This window comes from Microtus pennsylvanicus, chromosome 12 (assembly GCF_037038515.1).
Source record: "Microtus pennsylvanicus isolate mMicPen1 chromosome 12, mMicPen1.hap1, whole genome shotgun sequence".
In the NCBI taxonomy this organism is placed as follows: domain Eukaryota; kingdom Metazoa; phylum Chordata; class Mammalia; order Rodentia; family Cricetidae; genus Microtus; species Microtus pennsylvanicus.
In genome coordinates, this window is record NC_134590.1 from 59,457,746 (window position 1) to 59,480,825 (window position 23,080).

At 46.6% G+C, this 23,080-nt stretch overlaps 1 protein-coding gene across 1 annotated transcript in view; it reads left to right on the forward strand.

The window, feature by feature from the left end:
• Stk32b (serine/threonine kinase 32B) overlaps positions 1–23,080 on the forward strand; it is a 231,787-nt gene that overhangs the window by 48,461 nt on the left and 160,246 nt on the right. The window contains exon 2 of the mRNA XM_075943713.1: positions 14,029–14,084. Coding sequence (XP_075799828.1) covers positions 14,029–14,084 — 56 coding nt within the window. The remainder of the gene's footprint in view (positions 1–14,028; positions 14,085–23,080) is intronic.

A 23,080-nucleotide genomic window follows, 5' to 3' on the forward strand; every position in this document is an offset into this window, starting at 1 on the left:
GTGTCTGCCACAAGATGCTCTTAGAACTTCCCAGAGATGGGATGCAGGCTCACAAAGAGTTCTGTTATGCAAAACTGACTCATATGGCAACAAGCTGGGAAGTTCCCCAGAAGGGCAATTCACAGGCTGAGGAGAGGCAACGGGGAGAGTTTAGTCTAAAAGCCTGCAAGGCCCTGACCCACAAGCAGCTGGTGGCTCAGCTCAAAGAATGGCAGCGGCTGGAGTGGGAGGGGCAGCAGCTCAGTTCTCTCCAGGCCTTCCACAGACAGGATGGGGCCTGTTCATGGTGGAGAGATCCAGCTACTTTCCCGGTTCATTCATGCAATTTTCCCTCACGTACCTGGAAAGCTGCATCCTGAATAATGTGGACCACATATCTGGGCACCCTGGGTCTCAGTCAAGTTGACCCATAAACCAATCTCAGAACTGTCCGAGAAGGCACCTTTGTTGTGAAGGATCTAAGCAGAGGCTGGAAAGGGAATCATGGCTTGGTCCACAAACACAGGGATGGTCCGGGGGTGGGAAAGGCGGGGCAAGGCTGACTCTAGGTGTCAAAACATGAGCGTGACTTACAGAAACCAGCAGGATGGATTTATCTCAAGGCGCCAGAGATGTCTGCACTGTGCTTAGAGTGAATGAAACAGAAGAATGTGCCACTGTCTGAAGGGAGAGACATCTAGTAGCATTGGGAGCATAGCACATAGCTGAGATGAGCCTGCGTCAGGCTGTCTGTGTAGATGCCTGTGCCTGTGGTGGTTAGTACTGATGGTCACATGATGAGATCTAGCATCATTTGGGAGAGAAGCCTTTGAGCATGCTCTGACGGATTATTTAGTTTAGGTTAAACAGTAGGAAGATTCATCTTAAAGATGGGTGCGCCATTCCGAGGCTTGAGTCTGCATTATGAAAAGAAAACATGTTGAGGACCTGAATTCATCTGCCCTTGCTTCCTGGCTGCAGATGCTCTGGACCGTGAGAAATGACAGCTGTCTGTTAGTCCCCCACCTGTCATCATGTGCTACAGCAGCTCCAGCAGCCTCAGGCCCTGAGCAAATGCAGCAAGTCAGCTGATCTGTGTGAACATGTACTACAAAGGAAAAAGCGAATAGCTATGGTCATGAGCTTCTAAGAGCTGAGGTGTGTTTGTTACACAGCACAGTAGTCGTGCTGATTGCTAAACTTAAGTGGAGAAATTGGCCGTATCACCCCATGTGTTTGTGCCTTTCTCTCTCCCTCATAACTCTCTCTCTCTCTCTCTCTCTCTCTCTCTCCTCCCTTTATCCCCTCATTCTTCTCCATGTCCCTCTTCTCATGCCTCCCTCCTTTTCTACCCTTTTTCTTTCTCCTGGACCAGCCCACACTAACAGGATTCCCCTGGCACTCGAGATAAAGAGCATCATTTTCATCTCTGTCCTTGGGTGTGACCCTTTCTTACCCGCTCAGTGCTCTACTGCCATGGCCCTGCTCTCCCCGGGGGTGGCCGTTGTTGAACACCCACCCCCATTCTCATTTCAGGATCTGAACTGCCTGTTGACTCTGCTCAGGATCATCTCTCAGACCTTCCCAGAGAGCTTCCCCTGCCCCGCACAGCCGTTCTCCTGACATCGCCCAACTCCTGCCCATCCTCCCATCTCAGTTTAAAGCTCACTTCTCTAAGGACCCCAGGCCCCAGCTGTGGCCCTTCCTGTGGGACCCCTTTCTAGTACACTGGGTACTTTTCTTACAGATGACAGGTTAGAGATCCTAGTCAGTGTGAGGTAGATGTGAGGGTCCCAAGAGGCAGGGATGATGCCTGCCTCGCGCCTTCTGGTGTCTCCAGTACAGAATGTCTACGACAAAAACGAGCTTCTGGGAAACATGTCGCATGAATCTGTAGATCCGCCCGACACTTTCCCACTGGAGAGCTTTTATCAAATGCCAGGTTCTCTTTAGAAAGAAGTGCGCCGTACAGACAAAACTCACTTCCATTCTGTTCAGATCTTTTAAAACAATTACCTTCTGTCTCCTATTAAAAGCGAGATGTGGAGACCCAAGTGGCCATCTCCCCTGGAACATGCCGTTCTTCAGACAGTGGTGAGATGGGTTACACTCTCATTGGGAGCAGGCTTGTTATTCTATGGGGCAGCTGCACGCTGTGCTTGTCACAGGTTGGAGATTGTCCTTGTTCAAGATTGCTCGGCACCCTCACCGACATAAGGATCCAAGCACACAACACAGAGTGCCTGCCTGCCTGGCATTCTTGGGAGGCTGTGCTATTCAAAACACCTGATTGGCACAGTCATCAAGACATTCTCAGAGCCTGGCTCCAGAGGTGGTGGTGAAACCAGTATTTTGATGGTTGGAAAACCAGTGTTTTCACGGTTGCCACTTTTAGTGAATTATTGCCATTCTTGATTGGCTTTGCTGTGCCCAACAAGTGTGGTTGGGTCAGGGGTGTTTCCTGCCCCTTGGGATTCCCCGTGGCTTCCAGAGCCTCACATGATCAATAGTGCTCAATGTACTGGGCCCAGGCCAGTTCCACCTCCTACATGAGCATGCTTCCCGAGAGCCTCCTCCTTGAAAAAAACCTGAAGTGGGTGGAGAAGACACACATTAGGCCCACCAGTTAGAAGCCATCTCCAAAGTATTCCATAGCCTCCTAAACAGTGCCCCCTGGTTACAGGGCACTGTAGGAACTCTGCGTGCAGATCTTAACAATGACTATAGTTCTGGAAACCAGCAGTGTGCTCCCCTCAACTTTGACCATTTAAGTCAGAGTTGTTTGTGCGCCATAGATCTTTATGGGAATTTCATTCATCCTATATGAATTCCATTTTTTCTCTATCTCCATAAAAAATGCTCTTGGAATTTGGATAGCAATGGAGTTGGATGTGTAGCCCTTTTAGGTGGTGTGGGCATTTTAACAGTCTTTGTTCTCAGGACCTTTGAAGCTAGATTTCCAGTGATCTACTCTCTGTAATTCCTCTCTCCATGTTTCTCATGCGAGTATGAGAATTTTCATCTTCTTGGTAAATGTATTGTAAATATTTTATTGTTTTTGATGCCATTATTAATGAGGTTATTTTTCAGATAAGTTATTAGAAATATATGGTATATATATGCATGTATACGGAACATGTACGTTTACCTAATCCATTTACTATTTTAGGGGGATTTTGGAGAATCTTTGGTGTTTAAGGAGGTGTATACAAGATCAGGTCATTTGTAGGGATTTTAATTCTTTAAGATTAGAATGTTGTTTTTGTTCTTTGGTTCATCATCATCATCTGTTAATTATAGAGTAGGTATTATTGTATTACCTTGGCTGGCCTGGATCTCTCTCTGTTGTTGTCCAGGCTGTCTTTGAGTTCATGGCAATCCTTCTGTTTAAGCCTCAGGGGTCCTGGATTATAGTCATAGGTGTCAACTTGGCCAAGTCTTTTGTTTCTCTTGGTGGCACACCTGGTACCCTAAGTAGCAGTGGAGACAGGGAGCTGGCTTGTCATGCCATTGGTCTTACAAGGGAAGCTCTCAGTTGCTCATTCTTGACTATAAATCTGACATTGCTGTATCACAAATGATTTTTATTGTGCTGAAATGTGTCCCTTTGCCGAGAGCTTGTATAATGAAGATATGTGGGATTTTATTCACTAATTTTTCTTTTTAATTCATCTCTACTTACTTTTTGAAGCAGGATGTGACTTCTGCTCCATGATTCATTCCCAGGCTTTGCTGAGTGAGTTTTCAAGTAGTCTGACAAGTCCCAGGCGAGCTCAGGGCATGGTGGCTCGGTGCTTCACGTTACAAACCAAGCTTGGCAGGGAATTCTTCCCTTCCAGCTGATGCAGCTTAGGGCTTCTGTTCGTGAGCACCATGTGCAGCCTGAACTACAGGGGATGGGGAGTCTCCAAGGGGAATTCTGGGAGATCGCAGTCACAAGGTTTTCATCTGTTTAGATGGGCTGGCAGTTTCCGTTTTGCATCTGTTCACGAGTCAGGTGGTGGTATTCGCCTTCCAGACTCTTCTGCGAGGGTTCCTTCCAAGGTGCTGTGATTTGTTGTGCTGACATCTTGTTGAGGACCTTTTCAGTATCTTCCTCAGGGAACAGAGCTTTGGTTGTCTTTCCTTGTAGCCTGTCTGGATTTGGTGTCAGGACAATGACACCTCGTGACATGAATCTGAGAGTTCCCACCTCTGGCATCTTTTGCAAGAGAAGGACTGACAGTTATTCTTTGTTCAGCTGAATTTTCCAGGGAGGCTGTCTCGCCCCAGGCTTATCTTTAGAGAAGGCTTTTCCTCACTAATTGAATCTTCCTGCTTGATACTGGTGTGTTCATTTTGGCTGTTTCTTTATAATTTGGTCTTGGTAGGTTGTGAGGTTGTAAGACTTTCTCCGTTTATTCCATGTTATTCTATTTGTCAGCATGGATGGTTCAGAGAAGTCCCTGTGCCTATGTAGTTAGAGGGCTGGGTTGTACTGCTCACTAAAGCTCACATAAGATCCTTGATCCTGTTGAGGCCTGTGTCCTCACTGTTCCCCAAGAAGAGAATGCATGCTTTCCTCTTCAAGGAAGGACTGTAACATGAGGGGTCTTCTTGTTGGGGTTTCTGTCCCACCCGGTACCCCACAGCCAGCAAGCCCCAAAGAAAATCACACAGAGATCTCTATAAGTTATGAAACTGATTGGCCCATTAGCTCTGGCTTTTTATCAGCTCTTGTAGCTTATATTAACCCATTGTTCTTATCTATGCTAGCGACATGGTTTGGTACCTTTCTCAGCAAGGCAGCTCACATCTTGCTTCTTCGGAGTCTGGGCAGGAATGAGAGGAATCAACTTCCTCCTTCCCAGACTTCTCCTGTTCTCATTGCATCATTTCTACTTCCTGTCTGGTTTTCCTGCCTATACTTCCTGCCTGGCCAATCAGCATTTATTTAAAACATGATTGACAGACTACAGACAATTCTCCCGCACCAAAGGACAGGGGCTTTGTTTCTCTAGTTTTGTCTCTGAACCCATTTGCTTTGCAAGGCCAGCATGCTCAGTGGAACCCTTTGCCCTAGAGACCTGTGGACTCCTCCCCTGCTTGTCACCACACACAGTGGTCCTCATTGGCTTTCATTGTCCACCTTCTGCTACAGGAGGTTGGGCCCCAGCTCTACTGGACATTGGTCCATCCTAGGCATCTGTCCCCTGTCTGACACACATGGATGCTCTCTCACAACAAGTTTTTGTCCACAGTTGTTTAGTGTGTTGTTTGCAGACAGGTGAGGACTATAAACTGGGTTTGGGCCTTACCTCTGGACATTTCTGCTTCTCAACTGTGACCTGTTATCACCCAACTCCATACAAGGAGGCTCTATTCTTCCTGACACAGAGTTTTGAATCCACAGGTGTTCTGCATGTCTGCGTATGTAATCTGAGTGTATCTGAGTTTTGCCTGTGAGAACCTGTGGTGATGAGCCCACATACACCTGGTGGGAAGATGGCAAATCAGTGTCTGAGAAAGTCCGGCAGGCTGTGTCACTTCTGCCTCTCAGGAAAGAAAAGCACAACTCACCCAGCAGGGCTTCAAAAGCAAGCCAGGACTAGGCAAAAGATTTGCAGTTTCCATGAGTAGAAAAGGGAAAGACTTGAACCATTTTCATTGCAACTTCATGCAAACGTGTGCTTCAGAAGACTGCTCAGCCCCGGGGAGCCCAGGAGTCCTGCGGGACTTGCATCTGGCTTTGCTTCAGCTCGGATATTGTCATTTTCTTCAGACTCTGTTGGCAAGTTCCACCTTCTTCTCAGAAGCTGACAAAACCTAGCCATGTGTTCGGCAATTTGTGTTATGACTAAAGCTTTCTTCCAAAAGGCTTTGTTTTCCCACAGTTTGTGTAAGTCCTTGAGCATTTCCAGTTGTGGAGAGAATGCGCTGAGCTGTTAGGTGGGAGGACTACCACACATTGTGGATCAAGTGACGCGGTTCACGTTCGGAGGCTGATATGGAGACTGAAGCCCCAGAAGCTGCCATGTTTGCCCAGGATCCACCATTTCCCTTAGGTTATAATAATTTCCCTCCTCCGCATGTATTTTTCTTAACCTCCAGCCACTGTGGTGAGCATAGTTTACCCTGTGGCTTTGACCTTCCAAGTAGAATATGTTCTGCTTTCTAGAGATCTACAATTCTTACTGTGGCTCTGCAAGGTGATATTAGCAGTTCCGTTTCTCAGATGTGGGAACAAAGCCCCAGGCTGGTTTGTAGAGAGGCCAAGACTGGAGATATATGTGCTCAGTCTTGATGTCAGAACAGAGGAGACTACTTCTCACAGTGACAGGCAGGGGACAGGCATTCCATCCAAGGAATATGTCCAGAGCACATCAAGCAGTCAACCATACTTGTGGCTTATAAATGTCATCATCTCCACGTCCTCCCATGATCCCCTTATGCCTGTGCTCTGATTTTATCTCTTATAAGGGCATAAGGCAGGTGTTTCAGGGTTCCCCAAATGTATGGCAGTGAATGGAGGATGCTTGTTTCTGGTTGATACGGCGATATATCGAACCATTAAGTGTCAGTATCAAAGTGACATCTCACTTCTCCATTGCCTCAGCTTTTTCACTGCTCATGAAAGTGTTCAGGCAGACCTGATGTCCACATCACCTTCCTCTAAGCATTGTTTGGGTGACAAGTGCAGTTCCCTGTGCAGAAGGCAGCAGAATCGACATCACCCTTCCCATTGTACTGCTCAGCAACTGAGTTGAAAAGTGTCAGTGGTTGTTCCTGCAGTCATTCTAGGCCCTGACCCCTGCACTGTTCTTCCTCAAAATGAAGCAGGTGGTCAACTATCACTTGGTAGAAACGTCTGTGGTTTAGATATCTAGGGAGCTTCCCTTTTGAATCATTGTCCTGAGTTGGGAACTTACGGGGGCACAGTCACATGACTTCCTGTCCATGTGCTGAAATGAAAGCTCTGTCCGAACTCTACCCGGCTGAAGAGCAGAAAGTCCAAATTTGATTCCTAAACTTTATGTCTATGACTCTGACCACTACAGATGTTTATACCACCATGGAATGACAGGTGTATTAAATGGGGGCTGGAGCTTCCACTCAGCTTTCCTTCCCTGGTCATTTCTTATGTTGGGAACTCTTGTGGGTACTCTGAGCTGAGTAGCTCTTCTCTCCCAATGAATAACCACATGATACCTGAGGATGGGGCCAGATGTGGAAATAGGTGTAGTTGAAATCATCCTGGATCGAGGAAAAGTCTCAAATAAAATGGCTGGGTAAGAAGAAAACAGGGACACATGTGGGGGGGGGGGGACTGGAGAAGGTGGAGGCAAGGGATGGAGTGATACAGAGATAGGATTCAGAGTGCCAAGGACTGCTGACAGAGTTAGGAAAGGACCCCCCCAGGGTCTTCGTAGATGGCACAGACCAGCTGATACTTTGGCTCTGGACTTTTGACCTCTTGAACTGTGGGATAATTAATTCCTGCTGTTTTAAGTTCCTTGGTGACAATTAGTTAGGGCTGTCCCAGGAAAGGAATACGTCAAACTAATTTTACTTGCTGACTTAATAGGATCTAGAATCCCCATGGGATTGTCTGGATTAAGGTGGCTTGTGGCTATGTCTGTGAGGGGTTGTCTTGACTATCTTAACTGAGGCTAGAAGATGCGCTCACTATGGGTGACACTATATTCTGGATTGGATAAGAGTGGAGAAAGTGGGCTGAGCCCTAGCAAGCATGAACTAATCCATTGCTCTCTGCTCTTGTCTGTGGATAAAATGTGACTTGCTATCTTGGCTTCCCTGCAATGACAGACAACAACCTGGGCAATTAAACTTTTTGTCCCTCAAGTTATCTTTGTCATCCTATGTTATCACAGCATTTGGGGAAGAAAATGAAGATGTCAGGCGCAAGGACAGATTGACAGTTGAGTTCTCAAGATCTCTTGGAAGCTTGTCTTATCATGAATTTCCCTCCAGCTCTAAATTAACTTATGTCCTAAAGTTTTTTTTTCCCTACTCTATCCATATGAATTAGGCGTACAAATTTCTGGCTGCTTACAGATTCAGTGTTTCTGCTGATAAGAGTGTAGACTGTTAGCAAAAAGGCCTGGGGTGTTATTAAACACATTTATCAACAAGGAAACAAAACACTTTTTAATGAGGTTGAAAGCAGCGCTGCGGCTCTGTGAAGCAAATCCCAGCTTCTCTCTTCATGTGTGGAGAGTGGGCATGTAGACATAGAACATCTGCACCGAACATCCAGCCTTGACTTCCTGCGTCAGCCCTGCCAGCCAGCATGAACACAGGCCAGGAGCAGACTCTCTCAGCCCTGGGCATGAATGTGAAAGAGACCTGCCTCATCTCAGGAGCCAAAGATGGAAGAAGGTTGCACTTAGGGCCAGAGCCCGAAGATCTACAGAGCCACTGGGATTGGGGTACGTTTGGAGTTTCCAGGGTGGATCTGATAACTTTCAGCATGGAAGTTGTGTGAAGAACAGTGTGCAAGATCAGCTCAGGGGATCCTTCCAGGAACCCCATAGATACCAACATCCTCAGATCCTCAGTATTCTTACACAAAACTGCAAATGCACCCCTCCCCGTTTGTTTTAAAACAGGAAGCCCAGCCTACAGCCCATATGCCGCATGTAGCCCAGGGTAGTTTTGAATGCAGCCTAACACAAAATCCTCAATGTATTTAAAGCATTCAGTTTTTGTTTGTTTTGTATAACTCAGTTGCATGATTTTGGGCCATGAACTTTATAGATTGCGATGCCATATTGCAACGTCCCACAAAATAAACATGTGTGCTCTCACAACCTATGGGCCACAGTTTGGACATCCCGGCTTTCCAAAGCTCTAGGTAACTTTGGCTAACTCGGACTAGATGCTGTTGAAGTGCGTGTTACACTGCCAGGGAATCTGACAAGAAAATAGCCTGTGGACGTATAATATGGACACAATTTTTTCTTCCCCATGTAGTGGTCAGCTTTAACGGTTCTCTTGACACAATCTGGGATTACCTGGGCAGAGTTTCACTCAGTGATTGTCTGGCTCAAGTTTGCCTATGGGCACGTGTGTGTGGGTTGACCTAATTAATTGAAGATGTGCCCAATGTAGGGGGCACAATTCCCTAGGCAGCGGATCCTGAACCTTATAAGGGTGGAGAAATGGAGCTGAGCACAAGCAAGCAAGCGTGTATGCGTTCTTATCTCTGTTTTTGACTGTAAATGTCACATGACCAGCTGTCCCAAATTCCTGCCTCCTCGCTCGCCAATGAAGGCCTGCAGTCAGGAATTTTGAATTAAGATCATCTCCCACTTCTCTTTTGAAATCGGTGTTTTGTTGCATCAGCACAAATGAAACTGAAGCACCCCAGTTAGCTGCGTGCCTGGAAGGTGACCGTGTGTGTATAGTCCTCAGAGCACTGGCCCTTCCTAAAGGAGATCTGAGAGTCCAGATTGGGGGAAGACCCAAAGACTATGACTTTGAACTAAGCTAATGAGTTGCCGGGAGACCAAGTCAGCACCCAAACTGTCATCTACTCACCATGGGTGAGGACGCACGGTGACGGCCTTCCAGTCTGGAACTGAGATCTGCAGTTTTAATGCCATTTACTTTGACTCTCATCTACTCAAGAGCTGACCCTGGTGTCTAATGGAAGGGGGGGGGGTGGCTTGAAGCCCTGGGTTCTGTTCCCTGTACCGCATAACTGGATAAGGCCGCAGGTGCCTGTAATCAGAGTCTTAGAAGTTCAAGGTCATCTTTGACTACACACAGAGTTTGAGTCTAACTTGAGCTACATGAAACTGCCTTGGAAGGACAGATGCAAGGAAGGAAGGAAGGAAGGAAGGAAGGAAGGAAGGAAGGAAGGAAGGAAGGAAGGAAGGAAAAAGAAGCATTAATTTGACTGCACATCATTCCACATCACCCCAGTTTGCTCCCATGAAGCTTTCCCTGCCACTGAATTTGTAACCTGATAACCTCCAAGGCTACATCCTTCCCTCTACATTTTCCTGGCTCTCTGGGGAATCATCCCAACTCAGTTTCCCAGGAGGATACACCCCAGCAGGTGTTGGGTCTGATTGCTCACTGTAGAAGGGCGGCTGGTGAAGGGAGAGGACATCTGAGACCCAGAGCAGCCAAGGTGGGGTCCCAAGAGTTAAGCCCTGCAGGCAGAGGGAGCCAGGCAAGGAGTCCCATGGGGATGCACTTTCAGAGCAGACTGGGAAGCTGGGGAGCATGAAGTTGTTTATCCACAGCAGTGCAGCTGAAGAAGCTTCTTCTCCTGGATGCTCAGTTCTAGAGAAGCAGGGAAGAGAGACAGTGGAGCCTGCTGGGGTGCCAGACCTGTGGCAAGCTCACCCAGTAGATCATAGCCAGGGCTAAGTGACGCTTTTGGAACTGTGTCATGCCTGAGTGCCTGGATCTGTCATCAGAAAGCCAAAAGTCAACAGGGTGGCTGATGTCTGGAGCCAAGGGGTAAAGATGTGGTCAGACAGGTGTGCAGTGGTGTTTCTTAAATGATGTCAGGAAGTGTGTGTGTGTGTGTGTGTGAATGTGTGTGTAAATGTGTGTGTATGTATGTGTGTATGTGTGTGCGCATGTGTGTCTCTGTGTGTGTCTCTGTGTGTATGTGTGTGTCTCTGTGTGTATGTATGTGCTTGTGTGTGTGTGTGTGTGTATTGGGGGAAGCTACTGATTATACACTGAAACTTATTCCAAACAGCTTTAGTCAGTGGGATATTCTGGCTAAACACATGTGAGCACCAGGGTCCCTGCAGGGGTCCAGGGCACTGTGGTGATGCCATCCATAGGCAGGTAGTCTAGCGGGCTGAGCAAGTCAGGGTAAGGAAGCTAGTAAACCACACTCCCCGTGGCCTCTGCATCAGCTGCCACCTCTAGGTTCCTGCCTTTAGCTCATGCCCTGACTTCCCCTTCGTGATGGACTGTGATCAGGACATGGAAGCTTAAACAAACCCTTTCCTCCCCAGCTTTCTTTTGGTTGTGTTCATTATAGTAATAGAAAGCAAACAGACACACTCTCACGGGTTCATGTGTTCTAACCCTTGCTCCTTAGCTGGTGGTGATGTTTTGGGAGAATATGTAATCTCTGAGACCGAAGGCCTAGCTAACGGACCCAGGACACGGTGGGTGGGCCTCAAAGGTAACAGCTTGGCCCTGCTTACGCTCATTCCTGTTTCCTGTTTGGCACCGTGTGAGAAGCTGCAAGCTCCGTCTACCTCAGACCAGCCTATTCCAGAAGCCATACCTTCCCTGCCATGCTTCTAAATTAATGATCACATGTTAGCCTCTCCTCAGGATGTTTCTGTGAGGCATTTGATGTATTGTTGAGAAAAGCAAGAACTATTTTATCATATCTAGTATAAAGAGTCAGCACGGTTTAAGTGACATCTCTGAGATGGTCCAGTTGCTGAGGGGTAGAATTTAAATCAAGGTGATGATGGTGTAAAAAGACTATCATTTGCACCTCAGTAAGACCACAGCAGAGTTCCAAATCCAGTGATAAAATAGAATTTGCCAGCCTTTTCCATGTGCCTGGCTCTTCTATCTGAAAGGAATCGTCCAGCAGGCCCACTAGCTCCACCCATTGAACAATAGAATTTTTTATTTTTCTGATAGGGACAAAGAGCTGCTTCCTGTGCAGGGACTCAGCATCAGAGTCCTGGTAGTTCCTAAGTCATGCCTCTGGAGAGCTGGCTCTGCTGCCTGGAGGGCAGGGGGCAGAGACCCACAGTGACATTTGCTTTCTGAACCGTGGAGGTTACTGTTAAGATATGCACACATCCCAGCACATGACAGCCACCTGAGCGGTGGCCCGAGTTCCTTACTTTCTTCTCCCTCAACCTGTAGTGACTGGATAAGAGGAGAAAGGAATTTCTGCTTCCAGTAAGTTATTCTGAAAGCAGACAGAACTGGGTTAAAGAACAGAAGTTTTGCTAGTTAACTGTTAACCCAGCCTCTCTATTCTAAGCACGTCAGGAGTTTGACAGCTCACTGGATTCTGGCTTTGGCTTGGTGAAGTCGAATGTACAAGGAACTAATTGTGTTCATTGACTTCCCCACACCCCCAACTTCAATTACGCAGTGAGCTAATCAATCCCCTTCATCTTCGTAAATGGCATGTCTTTCCTAGTTATTGAGAACTGGCTGCAATTCAGTCAAATGCAAAAATATTTACCGAAGACTTATTATGCACTTGGCACCATGAATATGGAGATTAGCTGACTCAATCATCCTTCAGTTAATGAGTAGTTATGGAGTGCCGCAGTGTGCCATGCAAGGTGAAGGTGCCGAGGGAGAAACAACAAATAGAATAATCATGATCGTTGACCCCAGGTAACTCAGAGCCTCGCGACGAAAAACGATCAAGTCCCATCGAGCTATTCAGAATGATGTGTTTAGTGGAGGTTACTGTGCTACAAGACAGCACACTTAGCTGGAAGTTAGGACCGGTCCCCTCTCAGGACACAGCAGGGTGACAAGTGGACACTGGGAGAAGAGCATCAGATGGAAAGGAGACAGCTGGACTAGGGAGGAAGGGACCTGCGTCTGCAGCATAAGGGTGGGTCAGGAGGTGTGGGGTGACAGGAACAGGGCAGGGACAGGGCTGTTCAGGGAGGAGCATGCTCTCCATGGTTAAGATGGAGGGGTCAGGACAAGGAAGGTGTGGGACAGACATGATTGTCACCCTTATTATCTCATGTGCCCCAGGGGAGGGTTGGAGAGGTGGAGAGCCCACTGTAGATAACAGATGACAGAAGAAGGTAGATATCAGAGGGGCCTCGGGATGGGCAGATGAAAGAGAACAGCAAGAGGAAAAGTAGATCCACCCTGATAAGGGACTAAACAGGTTGGGAGGGAAAGGAGCCAAAGATGAATCCTTGGCTTTGAGAAGGCTGATGCTGCCCAGCCTGAGGTCTGCTGGACCTCCTGAAATTTGTAGTCAGGAGAAAGGAGGCACTACTCTGCCTGGGGTCTGCTGGATCCAAAAAGTTCAAGGTGGGTTTGAATTTCTCAAGAGTATTCTGGGGTAGGCATTAGTTCAAACTACCTGAAGGCCAGGGATACTTTTGGCCAACTCTGGCATGCCACAGAAGCCTCTGGAGGCCATGAGAGTAGCTGTGTGGCAGAGAGCTGACAGATTCCAGTGTCTAACCCCTGCGAGTGGAGGTCTGAGCATAGAGAAGCCATTGAGGGGGATTTGAGAGAGGGTTCTGCCATAGAAGCCTAGTGGGCATTTTTGAAAGATGAGAGGAAACCTGGGGGTATAGCTCAGTTAGTACAGCATTTGCCTGGTATGCACGGAGATTTTGGTTCAAACCTCAGCACCCACAAACTTAGCATTATGGTACACCTGTAATTTCAACCCTCCAAAGGTAGAGAAAAGGGGAAGTCTGGCTTACATGAGACCCTATCATAAAATCAGAAACAAAAGGAGACAGGAATCAGGGACCCAGAAGGTCAAGGATGTTCGTGGCAGTCAGCAGTATGGCCACACAGTATTGACATGCTTGGTGCAGAGGCTTGGGTAGAGTCCAGTCAATGAGGGCTGGAGGGTAAAGACACAGAGGCAACTAAATGGGGGCAAGGGGTGGTGTGGTTCACCGTGATATGATAGCAGGAGGGTGATGGGGGTCAGTGTGCTTGGCGTGCGGCAACCCTAATGCCAGACGGACTGTATGGAAGGATCGAATGTGAGGCTGTAGCATCTCACACAGGTAAGCTGTGCTCTGCCTGTGAGGGCGCCGTGTGCACCGGAGGGGTCCATAGCGGGGACAGCTCTTCCTGAAGGGAAAAGTGCTTCAGAGAACATGAAATCCAAACAGCTGAGCTTCTCTGTGGCCACCACCTCGGTCCCTACAAGATGTCTCCTCCTGCGAACCCATGGTGACGTTTTAACTGTGCGTCCTCGGGCACTGTCTCAGTGACCAGGTGCTGACATGCGATAGGGCGGGTGGACAGAAGCCAGCAGGGACGTGGGTAGCACATGGAGAGGCAAGCCTGCCCTGACTGCCACTTTCTCTTTTTTGACAGTCAACTTTGACCACTTCCAGATCCTGCGGGCCATCGGGAAAGGGAGTTTCGGGAAGGTAAGAACAATGCACTTTTTGGAACAAAAAAGTGAAGCGTGGAAGTCTAGATGCTTGGGCTTGAGTGTGTGTGTGTGTGTTCTGTGGGCCTGGGCATTTCCTCTTGACAGAGGGTTTCATTAGGTAAATCTGAGACACACAAGGAAGCCTAAACGGTTTCCTTAAATTCTGGTGTACTTTACTCTAACAATGGAATTAACTGGAGTCTGGGCTTAGGTGACTCCCAGTGGCAATGGCTTCAGTCTTGCTAATGCCATGTCTTTCTTCCTTGAGAGGAATGGATGACGAGAGGGGGTCCCCCTCCTCCAAACTTAACCTGAGATGGCTCTTTCCGAATTGTGGACATTTGGTTTACACAAAATTCACATTTCTGATTCTTGACTCTTTGGAGATAAAGCCCATAAAAATTAGAAGGTATGGTTTTTAGGGGAAAAGAAGTTCCCCTAGTAAGCCATAATCTGTTCCCACAGAAACTTCTCTTGGCAATAATTGTTCTAAGCACCTTTGAAGAACCAGACACTCTGTTATACTCAAATGCTATGATTTACTTTTTATGGATGAAGTGACTTAGGCTCAAAACCTTAGACCCTGTAACTAGCAACTGTTTGTTACTGTTCTTACTGCTGAGAGAAGGCCTGATATAAAAAACTTCAAAAAGATTTATTTTGGCTTGTGGTTTCTGGAGGTTCAGCTCATGGTCATGTCGTCCTACACATCATGGGGGCAAGAGCAGGTGGTGAGGATATCACTTCTGGATAGTCAGGAAATGGAGATGGGTATAGGAAGGGGCGTGACTACCTCTAGCCACTGAGGATGCTGGAAGAATAAGTATCCTTCATTTTCATTGCGAAGTAAGCTCTTTTTAGAGGAGGGCAGAAATACAACTGGGGGCCACAGGGTCCTTGGGGTGTGCCGGGTACTGACAGGCATTTCGCTGGTGAGCGGTGGCCTAGGTGGGGTAGAGACTCACTGTGCAATGGCATAGATGAACAGATGTGTGGACCAGCATGCCCAGGGGAAGCCCCATTCTGAGATGGAAGACTTCTCCATAAGCAGACTTTTCTGGATTTTTCTGCTTCTTTTTGACTTGGGAATCCCGGACAGACCTTTTAACATAGCTCTTCTGAAATGCAGTGTTGAAGATCAATTCACTGAGAATGTCAACAGCTCTGTCCTGAGGCTGGAAGGTCAGAATAGACATGTACCTCAAGTTAGTATCCATAGCTTGAAACTCTGGGGCAGTGTTTGTGTTGAATTGCCACATGCTTTTCTTGAAATAGCTACACCGTGTCTCTCATTTGAGAGTGACATTTTTGGCTCTCAAATTTTAAAGCAACCTCGCATAACTCAGACAAATCCCAGTTGGATGTGTTAGTTTAACCTTTTAATTTATCATTGGATATTGATTGCTAACTTCTCACTACAGATGGCCATCTCTTGGTCTGGGATGATGAAATTTAGCTGAGCCTAGCATCCAACTGTTTGCTTCCTGACTGTGGATGCCATGTAACCATTTACCTCATGCTTCAGGCCTCATGTTCTCTACCATGATGAACTATGTCCTCCAAACTGAACCAAAACAAATCATTCAATAAGGCTTTGTTAGGGATTTTGTCACAGCAGGAAAAAGGTACCAAAACAAATTATTCAATAAGGTTTTGTTAGGAATTTTGTCACAGCAGGAAAAAGGGAGTAACAAAATGTTGCCGTTCTGATCTGTGTCTTTGCTGATTTGGAGACAGAGTTGGCCATCTATTCTGAGACAAATATGACCCTGGGTTGTCATTTCTTCCCACAAGTCTACCACTGTGTGAATCTTGCTTTTAAAGGACTACACTCCAGGGCACCCCCGCCTCCCCCCCCCACTGTTATGTTCTCAGGATGAATTATTGTGAAATGCCTTCTCCATCTCTGCTAATACTCTCAGTTTAACTTTTATTCTCTGGGATCAACATAATCATTGCCATCTATTTATACTACTGTTTACATGGCATATACTTTATTTATTTTCATTCTGCCTTCACATTAAAAATAAACACTGTGAAGACAGCTCAGAAGAGTTGTGGCCCAGAAACCTAGGAGGCTTCCCCTTGACCCCATTGATGTCAGCTGAACTTAACAGCAAGAACCCAGGCTGATACGTAAGAACCCTGCTGCCGTTTCCCACTCTGATGTGCCCATTCTATGGCTCAAAGAACCTGGAGACACATCCTCCGATTACAGCACAGTTGGCGTTTCAGAGCTTTCTCCTGTGGCCTCCTGTCGTCAACAGTTTGGGTCTTGAACCCTCTGTACCTCTTTGTGGCATGCTGTTAGACATGTTAGCATGTGGCATTGTGAGCTTTCAAGTTGGCTTTGTCCAGTTATCCCTCGGCAATGTCGACTTCGTTCTGTCCTGCTACCTGGCACATGATCTGGTTCTTGGCACCTGTTGTCTTGAGTATTGATGTCTTAAAACTCACAGTTATAGTTCATCTTTTAGAAACTCACAGTTATAGTTAATCTTTTAGAACTCCCAAGCTCCCCGGCGTCTATTTGTAAGTCGGTGTGTAGCAATGTCTTACAGGCGCTCGAATTTTGGGGGAATACACATTAATGTCAGGTGACTGGGCTGAGGATGGCTTAATTTCAGGGACCAGAAGGTGGCTTTGTTCTGATTGAAATACCAAATTCTGGCCACCTTTGTGGTTAATGTTGATTAAGTCTTGAGGGTGCCCTTAGCTGTGGTGGAACCAGGCTGCCACAGGGCGAGACCCTTCTCATAGGGAGTGAATGCTCGGAGCTTTGCTCTCCGCCTCGTGCAGGCTGCCTGCCACCATTTATTAAGAGTTCATTGTGAAGGATGACAATGCCTGGCTATCAGCAGGTGCACACACACGTGGATACGCAGCAATCACATTCCATACACACCGCGGAAGCAGTCTCTTCTCCCATGTGCCCCTAAAGTAAATAGCTTCAGATTACTGAATTGAGAAAGAATTTAAGGGAAGAACCCATTTGGGTCTGAGTTCTGGGGTAGTTGAGATAGCAGATAGGCTTCTGAACACTTGGTAAAAATACTTTAGATTTTGGGTGAGACTGACTTATATCAGCTGTGGTCACCCGGGTCAGTGAGTGAATAGACACACTCAGCTTGGGGTCACGTTTCTAACAAAGATGGGTTATGAAAGGTCACAGAAGGTACTGAGCTCCCATTGCTGTTCAGCACACTTCTTATGGGAACACCATTCCTCCCTTCAGAAGACACACCCCTACTCCCTGGAGTCCAGGGTAGTTATCAATCACCATCTTTGTCATGTGCCGCCAGAGATGGGTTGGACCTGGCCATGGGCTGAAGGCTCAAAGGCTTACATGAGTCAAGCCCCAGCATTGATGGTTCTTCAGTGGAATCTTCCCTGAAGTATCAGAAAACAGGCTGACTGCGTGGGTGGCCATTTTCCCCACAGTGGATGATGTTTAAGGCTTTTCAAACTGGGGAAAGAATGAGGCTCCAGGCAAAGAAAGAGACAGACACAAGTTGGAGGAGTTGTTAGTCAGATGGGCAAGCCAAGCACTGCTTCTGCTCGCCCCGGTCCGGGACCTGTTGATGACTCCAGTCCCTAAGGGCTCCCTTTGATCTCTGATAACCGAGCAACAGAAGCAAGTCTAGGGGGAGGTGGTCCCTTGGGCATGGACCTGAACACCAATGGGGCTGAGTTCTGTTCAGGTGAGGGTGGAGAGAGCCTGTGGGAAAAGCAACTCAGGAGTTCCCCTGGCAGTGCCATTCAAGATGGGCCTTCTGTATGAGGATTGCCAGACTGATGCCAAACAAATCAAACTTCTTAGCCTGGCCAGAGGCAACTTGTGCATAAAATCACAGAAAGTGGCCTGGAGTTACACGATAATAGCCCTCTATGTTCCTCAGAGGGAGATTCTGGATAAAGCTGAGCTGGCGTTGTCCGGACGATAACCCAGACTCAATATTGCCTTGTTATGCACAGAGACAGGCACTCCCCATACACAAGCCCAGGTCAGCTCTCTCAGGCCCGGCTGCCCACTCTGCACAGCTGTGTATGAACACAATGTGGAAAAGCACTTGATTAGCAGCAGAACAACCAGCTTAGCATTCAGACAGCAGCAGCTCTACCTAAGACTGCCATGGCAAGGACCCTGCAGGTGCAAAGGCCCCCAGGCAAGCACAGAGGTGTCTGTGGGCACACGGTGCCCCATGTCTACCTGATGCAAAGAACCGTTTCTAGCAGGCGGGACTCGGAATATGTGGTTGCTCCATTCAGGAAACTAAGTCAGTTAATTAAGTTGTGAAGCAACATTTTGTGTATGAGCATTGGCTGGCAGTTTTGGCCCAACCACAAGCCTCTGGGCAAGACGCCGGACTTCCCCGGATGCTGTTCTTATGTCAGAATCCTTTTTAGAAAGCTTGAAGGAGATGCTTGCATGAGCTGCCCTTGTTCTCCCAGACATAGTGAGGAAGGATGGAATCCATTTGTTTGCAACGAAATATTTATTCCTTCCATATTAATTAGTGCATTTGGATAGAGGCATTCTTGGAGGAGACTGTGGTTCCAGGAAATGACTTAATAAGTCGTTAATTGCCACAGGAGATGTGGGCTCTCTCACAATGCCTCCAACCTCGGCCTGGGGCCAATGACGCTTTCCTGACAAAGATACTTCCTTCCCCAACCAGAAGGCAGGCCTCCCTGCATGTCCACATCTTTGTCATTGTCCACAGTGAGTGATCCCTTGGCTCTGCATCCAATCTAGCTCACCCCACAGGACACTAGGGACACAGGCACAAGGCATGGATGTCCCATAACACCCCATTATTGTCAGAGAGAAGGGGAGGTGGAGATGGAGACAAGGTATATCCTTCAAAAGTAAGCCCTTACTGATCTGCTCCCTCCAATCAGGCCCCATCTGCCTATAGTGCATTCATCTATGACATCACCCATAAGTTAACAATGATGAGATTATAACTGTCAGGGTGCAGTCACTGCTCCATGACTTCACCATCTGGGGATCAAGTCTTAACAAACAAGTCTCTGGAGGGCATTTTATATTTTCACCAACATACCATACCCTGAGTCCATTATGGAGGGAAGTCAGGGCAGAGACTCAAGGCCAGATCCTGGAAGCAGGAACTGAAGCAGAGAGCATGGAGGAGCATGGGTCACTGGCTTGTTCCTCATGACTTGTTCAGCCCACTTTCTTACAGCACCAGGACCACCACCCAGCCCAGGGTGGCACCATCCTAAGTAGACTGAGCCCTCTCATAGCAATCATTAATCAAGAAAATGCCCCACAGGCCTGCCTGTGGTACTTCCTCAACTGAGTTTCTCCCTCCCATGTGTGATGGGATGCCCATCTGTATGCTGTAAATATGTCTTATTACCATTGGTTCATAAAGAATCTTATTTGGCCAATAGACAGGCAGAATATAGCTAGGCGGGAAATCCAAAGAGAGATAGAGAGAGAAAAAGGGCAGAGTCTGGGAGGTGCCAGCAGCTACCAGAGAAGCAAGATGTGAGGTATCAAGCAACAGGCCTCATGGTAAAATATAGAATAGAAACGGGTTAATTTTAGTTGTAGGAGTTAGTTAGTAATAAGCCTGAGCTAATAGACCAAAAAAATTGTAATTAATATTAAGCCTCAGAGTGGTTGAGTGGTTTATGGGAACTGCTGTGCGGGAGAGAAACTCCAGTTATACATATAACTAGCTTGTGTTAAGATGACAAAGAACTGTTCAGCACTGCAATAAAGCACAAAACTCTGTGAGCTGTGTGTGCTCTCCCTTAAGGGATGAAAAGTTAGCAGATATCAGCAGAAGTGGCCTCCACAGCTTCCCATGCACACTGGGGAATAGACTCCAAAGGCAGAGTTCTGGGCCTGGATGGCTGACAGTGCATTGGCTGTGCTTCTCCAGAGATGTACATTCAATAGATTGTGGTACACTCAGAAAGAGCTTGGTCAAGGAGTTGCTTCAGAGGATTAAGAAAGCCAAGAAATGGTAGCACACAGGAACCAGGTACACCAATAGAACTGGTAAGTGGTGGAGCCCGGAAAGTGGTGGGATGGGTGCTGAGAGAGCTCCACTTTTCACTCAGGGTGCTTGAAGGTGGGTCTCAAAAGGGAGACACTGATGCAGAGTTGGGACCCACTCTTATTGGCCCAGGTAAGAAGGGGACAATTTAGGCTCACAGTCGGGGGTGCAACCTCAGTTCCCAACTCATGCTAACTTCTGTTTTAACGTTACCCGTCCTTGCAGGAGCTTGTGATGGTTGAGCTGCCGAAGGGCCATGAGAGTCTCGGCTAGAAAGAGGGTAATGAAAATGTAGCCAAACAAGAAGTTTCCAAAACATTCTTATACATTTGCCCAACCCTGACTACACACCAGCATTCTCTACAACACCTAAAACACTATCACCACCACTGCCACCACCAATAACAACCAAACCAAACCAAACCAGCCAAACAAACAACCAAAACCCACAAAATTCACCGGTCCTCTGGGATGTCTGGGATGCTTATGAGTCAAGGCTGTCAGTCCTGGGGACCATAGGATGCTGGTCATGTGTGGCTTTCCCATATGCATCATCCTCCTGATGGCTCAGAAACCTTTTCCACGTTGCTGGAGTTACATGTTCTTGGCACACACTTTCCTTAGCAAATCCCAGGGTCTATGCCAGCCAATGTTTGTTTATTTGTCTCAATACATCACAGTGACTAATGATAACCTCAAAGCCCAATTGATTTCTACTAATGAGAAGTTAATTGGGGGCTTGCCTTGTGGGCAGCTTAAGGTGGCTTTGGTCAGATAGCTTGTTCTTGCCTCATTAACTATGATTTCCTGTAGACAAGGCTTAGAGCAGCCTGACTGAGGAGTATCAGAGCCTCTTAAGACCTAGTTTTAGAGTTTCAAGTCAGATACTACCAGGACCTAGGCAGAGTGACAACAGGTGACAATGCCGATTCAGCCCTGATCACCTGCCCAGCACAGGGGCCATGTGTGACTTATTTCAGTGGATCTCTCCATGGTATGGCTGTCTTGAGGATTAGCGCTAGAAGGAGCTGTCCCAGGTCTCTAGGGCTGGTTTCAGGCACTGATGTGTCCATCGCCTTTCAATTCTTCTGTGCAGGTGTTACTGAGCTGTTAGGGTCCTGGCAGTATACTGGCAGCCCTAACCAAGTAGACTAGCCACCCATTCTCAATAGGCCAATGAAACTAACAAATAACTAAAAGTCAGAATAAGGGCATTTGTTCAGTGTGGCCATAATGGCAAGAGCAAGAAATAAGGTGGTCTGGTGACACCCCCAAGTTCATTTTCAAGGTTCTGACATGAGGTTTAGACTTAAATAGAGAGACAGAGATATACATAGCTAAGCAGCCCTGGTCAAGGTGTGCTCCTGCCCACCACTGACCCATCATTGTCTTGGGGCCAGTATCTTCTGGTCTAAAAAGTCAGAATTGTGTGAGGTCATTTTATGGAAGACAAATTCCCTCCCTGACTGGTTCCAGGCTCTAGCCTTTTTCTTCCAGCATGAGATTGCTGCAGAAATTCCAATCCCATGGGGACCATTGTTCCAACAGCCAATAGGAGCGTCACAGGCGTCTCTTTAGAATCTCTTCCTTCCTGTCACAATGGGTACACTTCACTTTCATTCCTCCATATTCAGTTTTCATAAAAGAAGACCTTCACCTTCCTGGTTAGGTGTGTCCCTTGGCATCTGTTTTAAGCTACTGTGAGAAGGACTGCCTTGTTTCCTGATCTCTGCCTCAACACATTTGTTAGTACCTAGAAAAGCTGATTAATTTTATATGTTACTTTTGTACCTTCCAACTTTGTTGAAGTGTTTATCAGAGCTAAGGGTATAATAAGAGTATAGGATAATTTTGTCTGCAAATAAAGATAATTTGAGGAGGTAGAAAGACAGTTCAGTCTATGAAATGCTTCTTCAGAACCCAAGTTTTACAAGAGTGTTGAGTATGGTGGTATGGGCTTGTAGCCCTGCACTAAGGAAAGAAGACAAGTAGATCCCCGGGGCTCCCTGACTAATCAGGCTGGCCTACATGGTAAGGCCCAGGCCAAAGGAAGGCCGTGTCTAAAACTGAAAAGCTAGAAGTTGAAGAACAGTCTAAGGTTGTCTGTCCTACAGTCTCTACACACATACACCAAAAGAAAGCATAGAAAAATTTTGAACTCATCTTTTTCTATTTATATTACATTTTATTCTTTCTTTTGTTTTATGACTGGGTAAAAATTTTAGCATTGTGTTGAATGAGATGGAAGACAGTGAACACCCTTGCCTGGTTCTCGATTTTAGGATGAATGTTTTCAGAATTTCTTCATTTAGTATAATGATGGCTGTGAGTTTTTCAAATATAGCTTTGATTATGTTGAGTTATGCTTTTTCTCGTCATAATTTCTTCAGGGACTTTTAAGGCCTTTTATGCATCTACCAAGATAATCTCATGGTTTTTATCCTTGATTATATTTACATGTCATATTATACTTAACTGATTTATTCATGTTGAGCTGTCCTTGCTTTCCTGTGATGAAACCAATACATTGTGATAAACGAAAATTTTTGAAACAGGTTCTTAAAATTGGTTTTCAGGAATTTCATTGATGATTTTTTTTATATCTGTGAACACTGGGAAATTAATCTGTAGCTCCCTTTTTGTTGTATCCTTCACTGTTTACTGCTACTGTTTAAAACACAGTGATTCTGGTTCTGTAGAAATAATTTGGTAACGTTTATTTTCTATCTTATGGAAAAATTGGAAGAGTGTTGACATTTTTCTCTAAAGGCATGGTAGAATTCAATATTGAATCCCAGGATTTTCTGAATTAGGAGACAATTGTTGCTTCAGTTTTATTGTTATACATCAACATGTGCACATTATGTGCATGTCTGTTTCCTGCAGAGTTCAGACAAGGGCTTCAGATCCCAGAAAACTGGAGTTGCGGAAAGTTTGAGCCACCACGTGGATGCTGAGA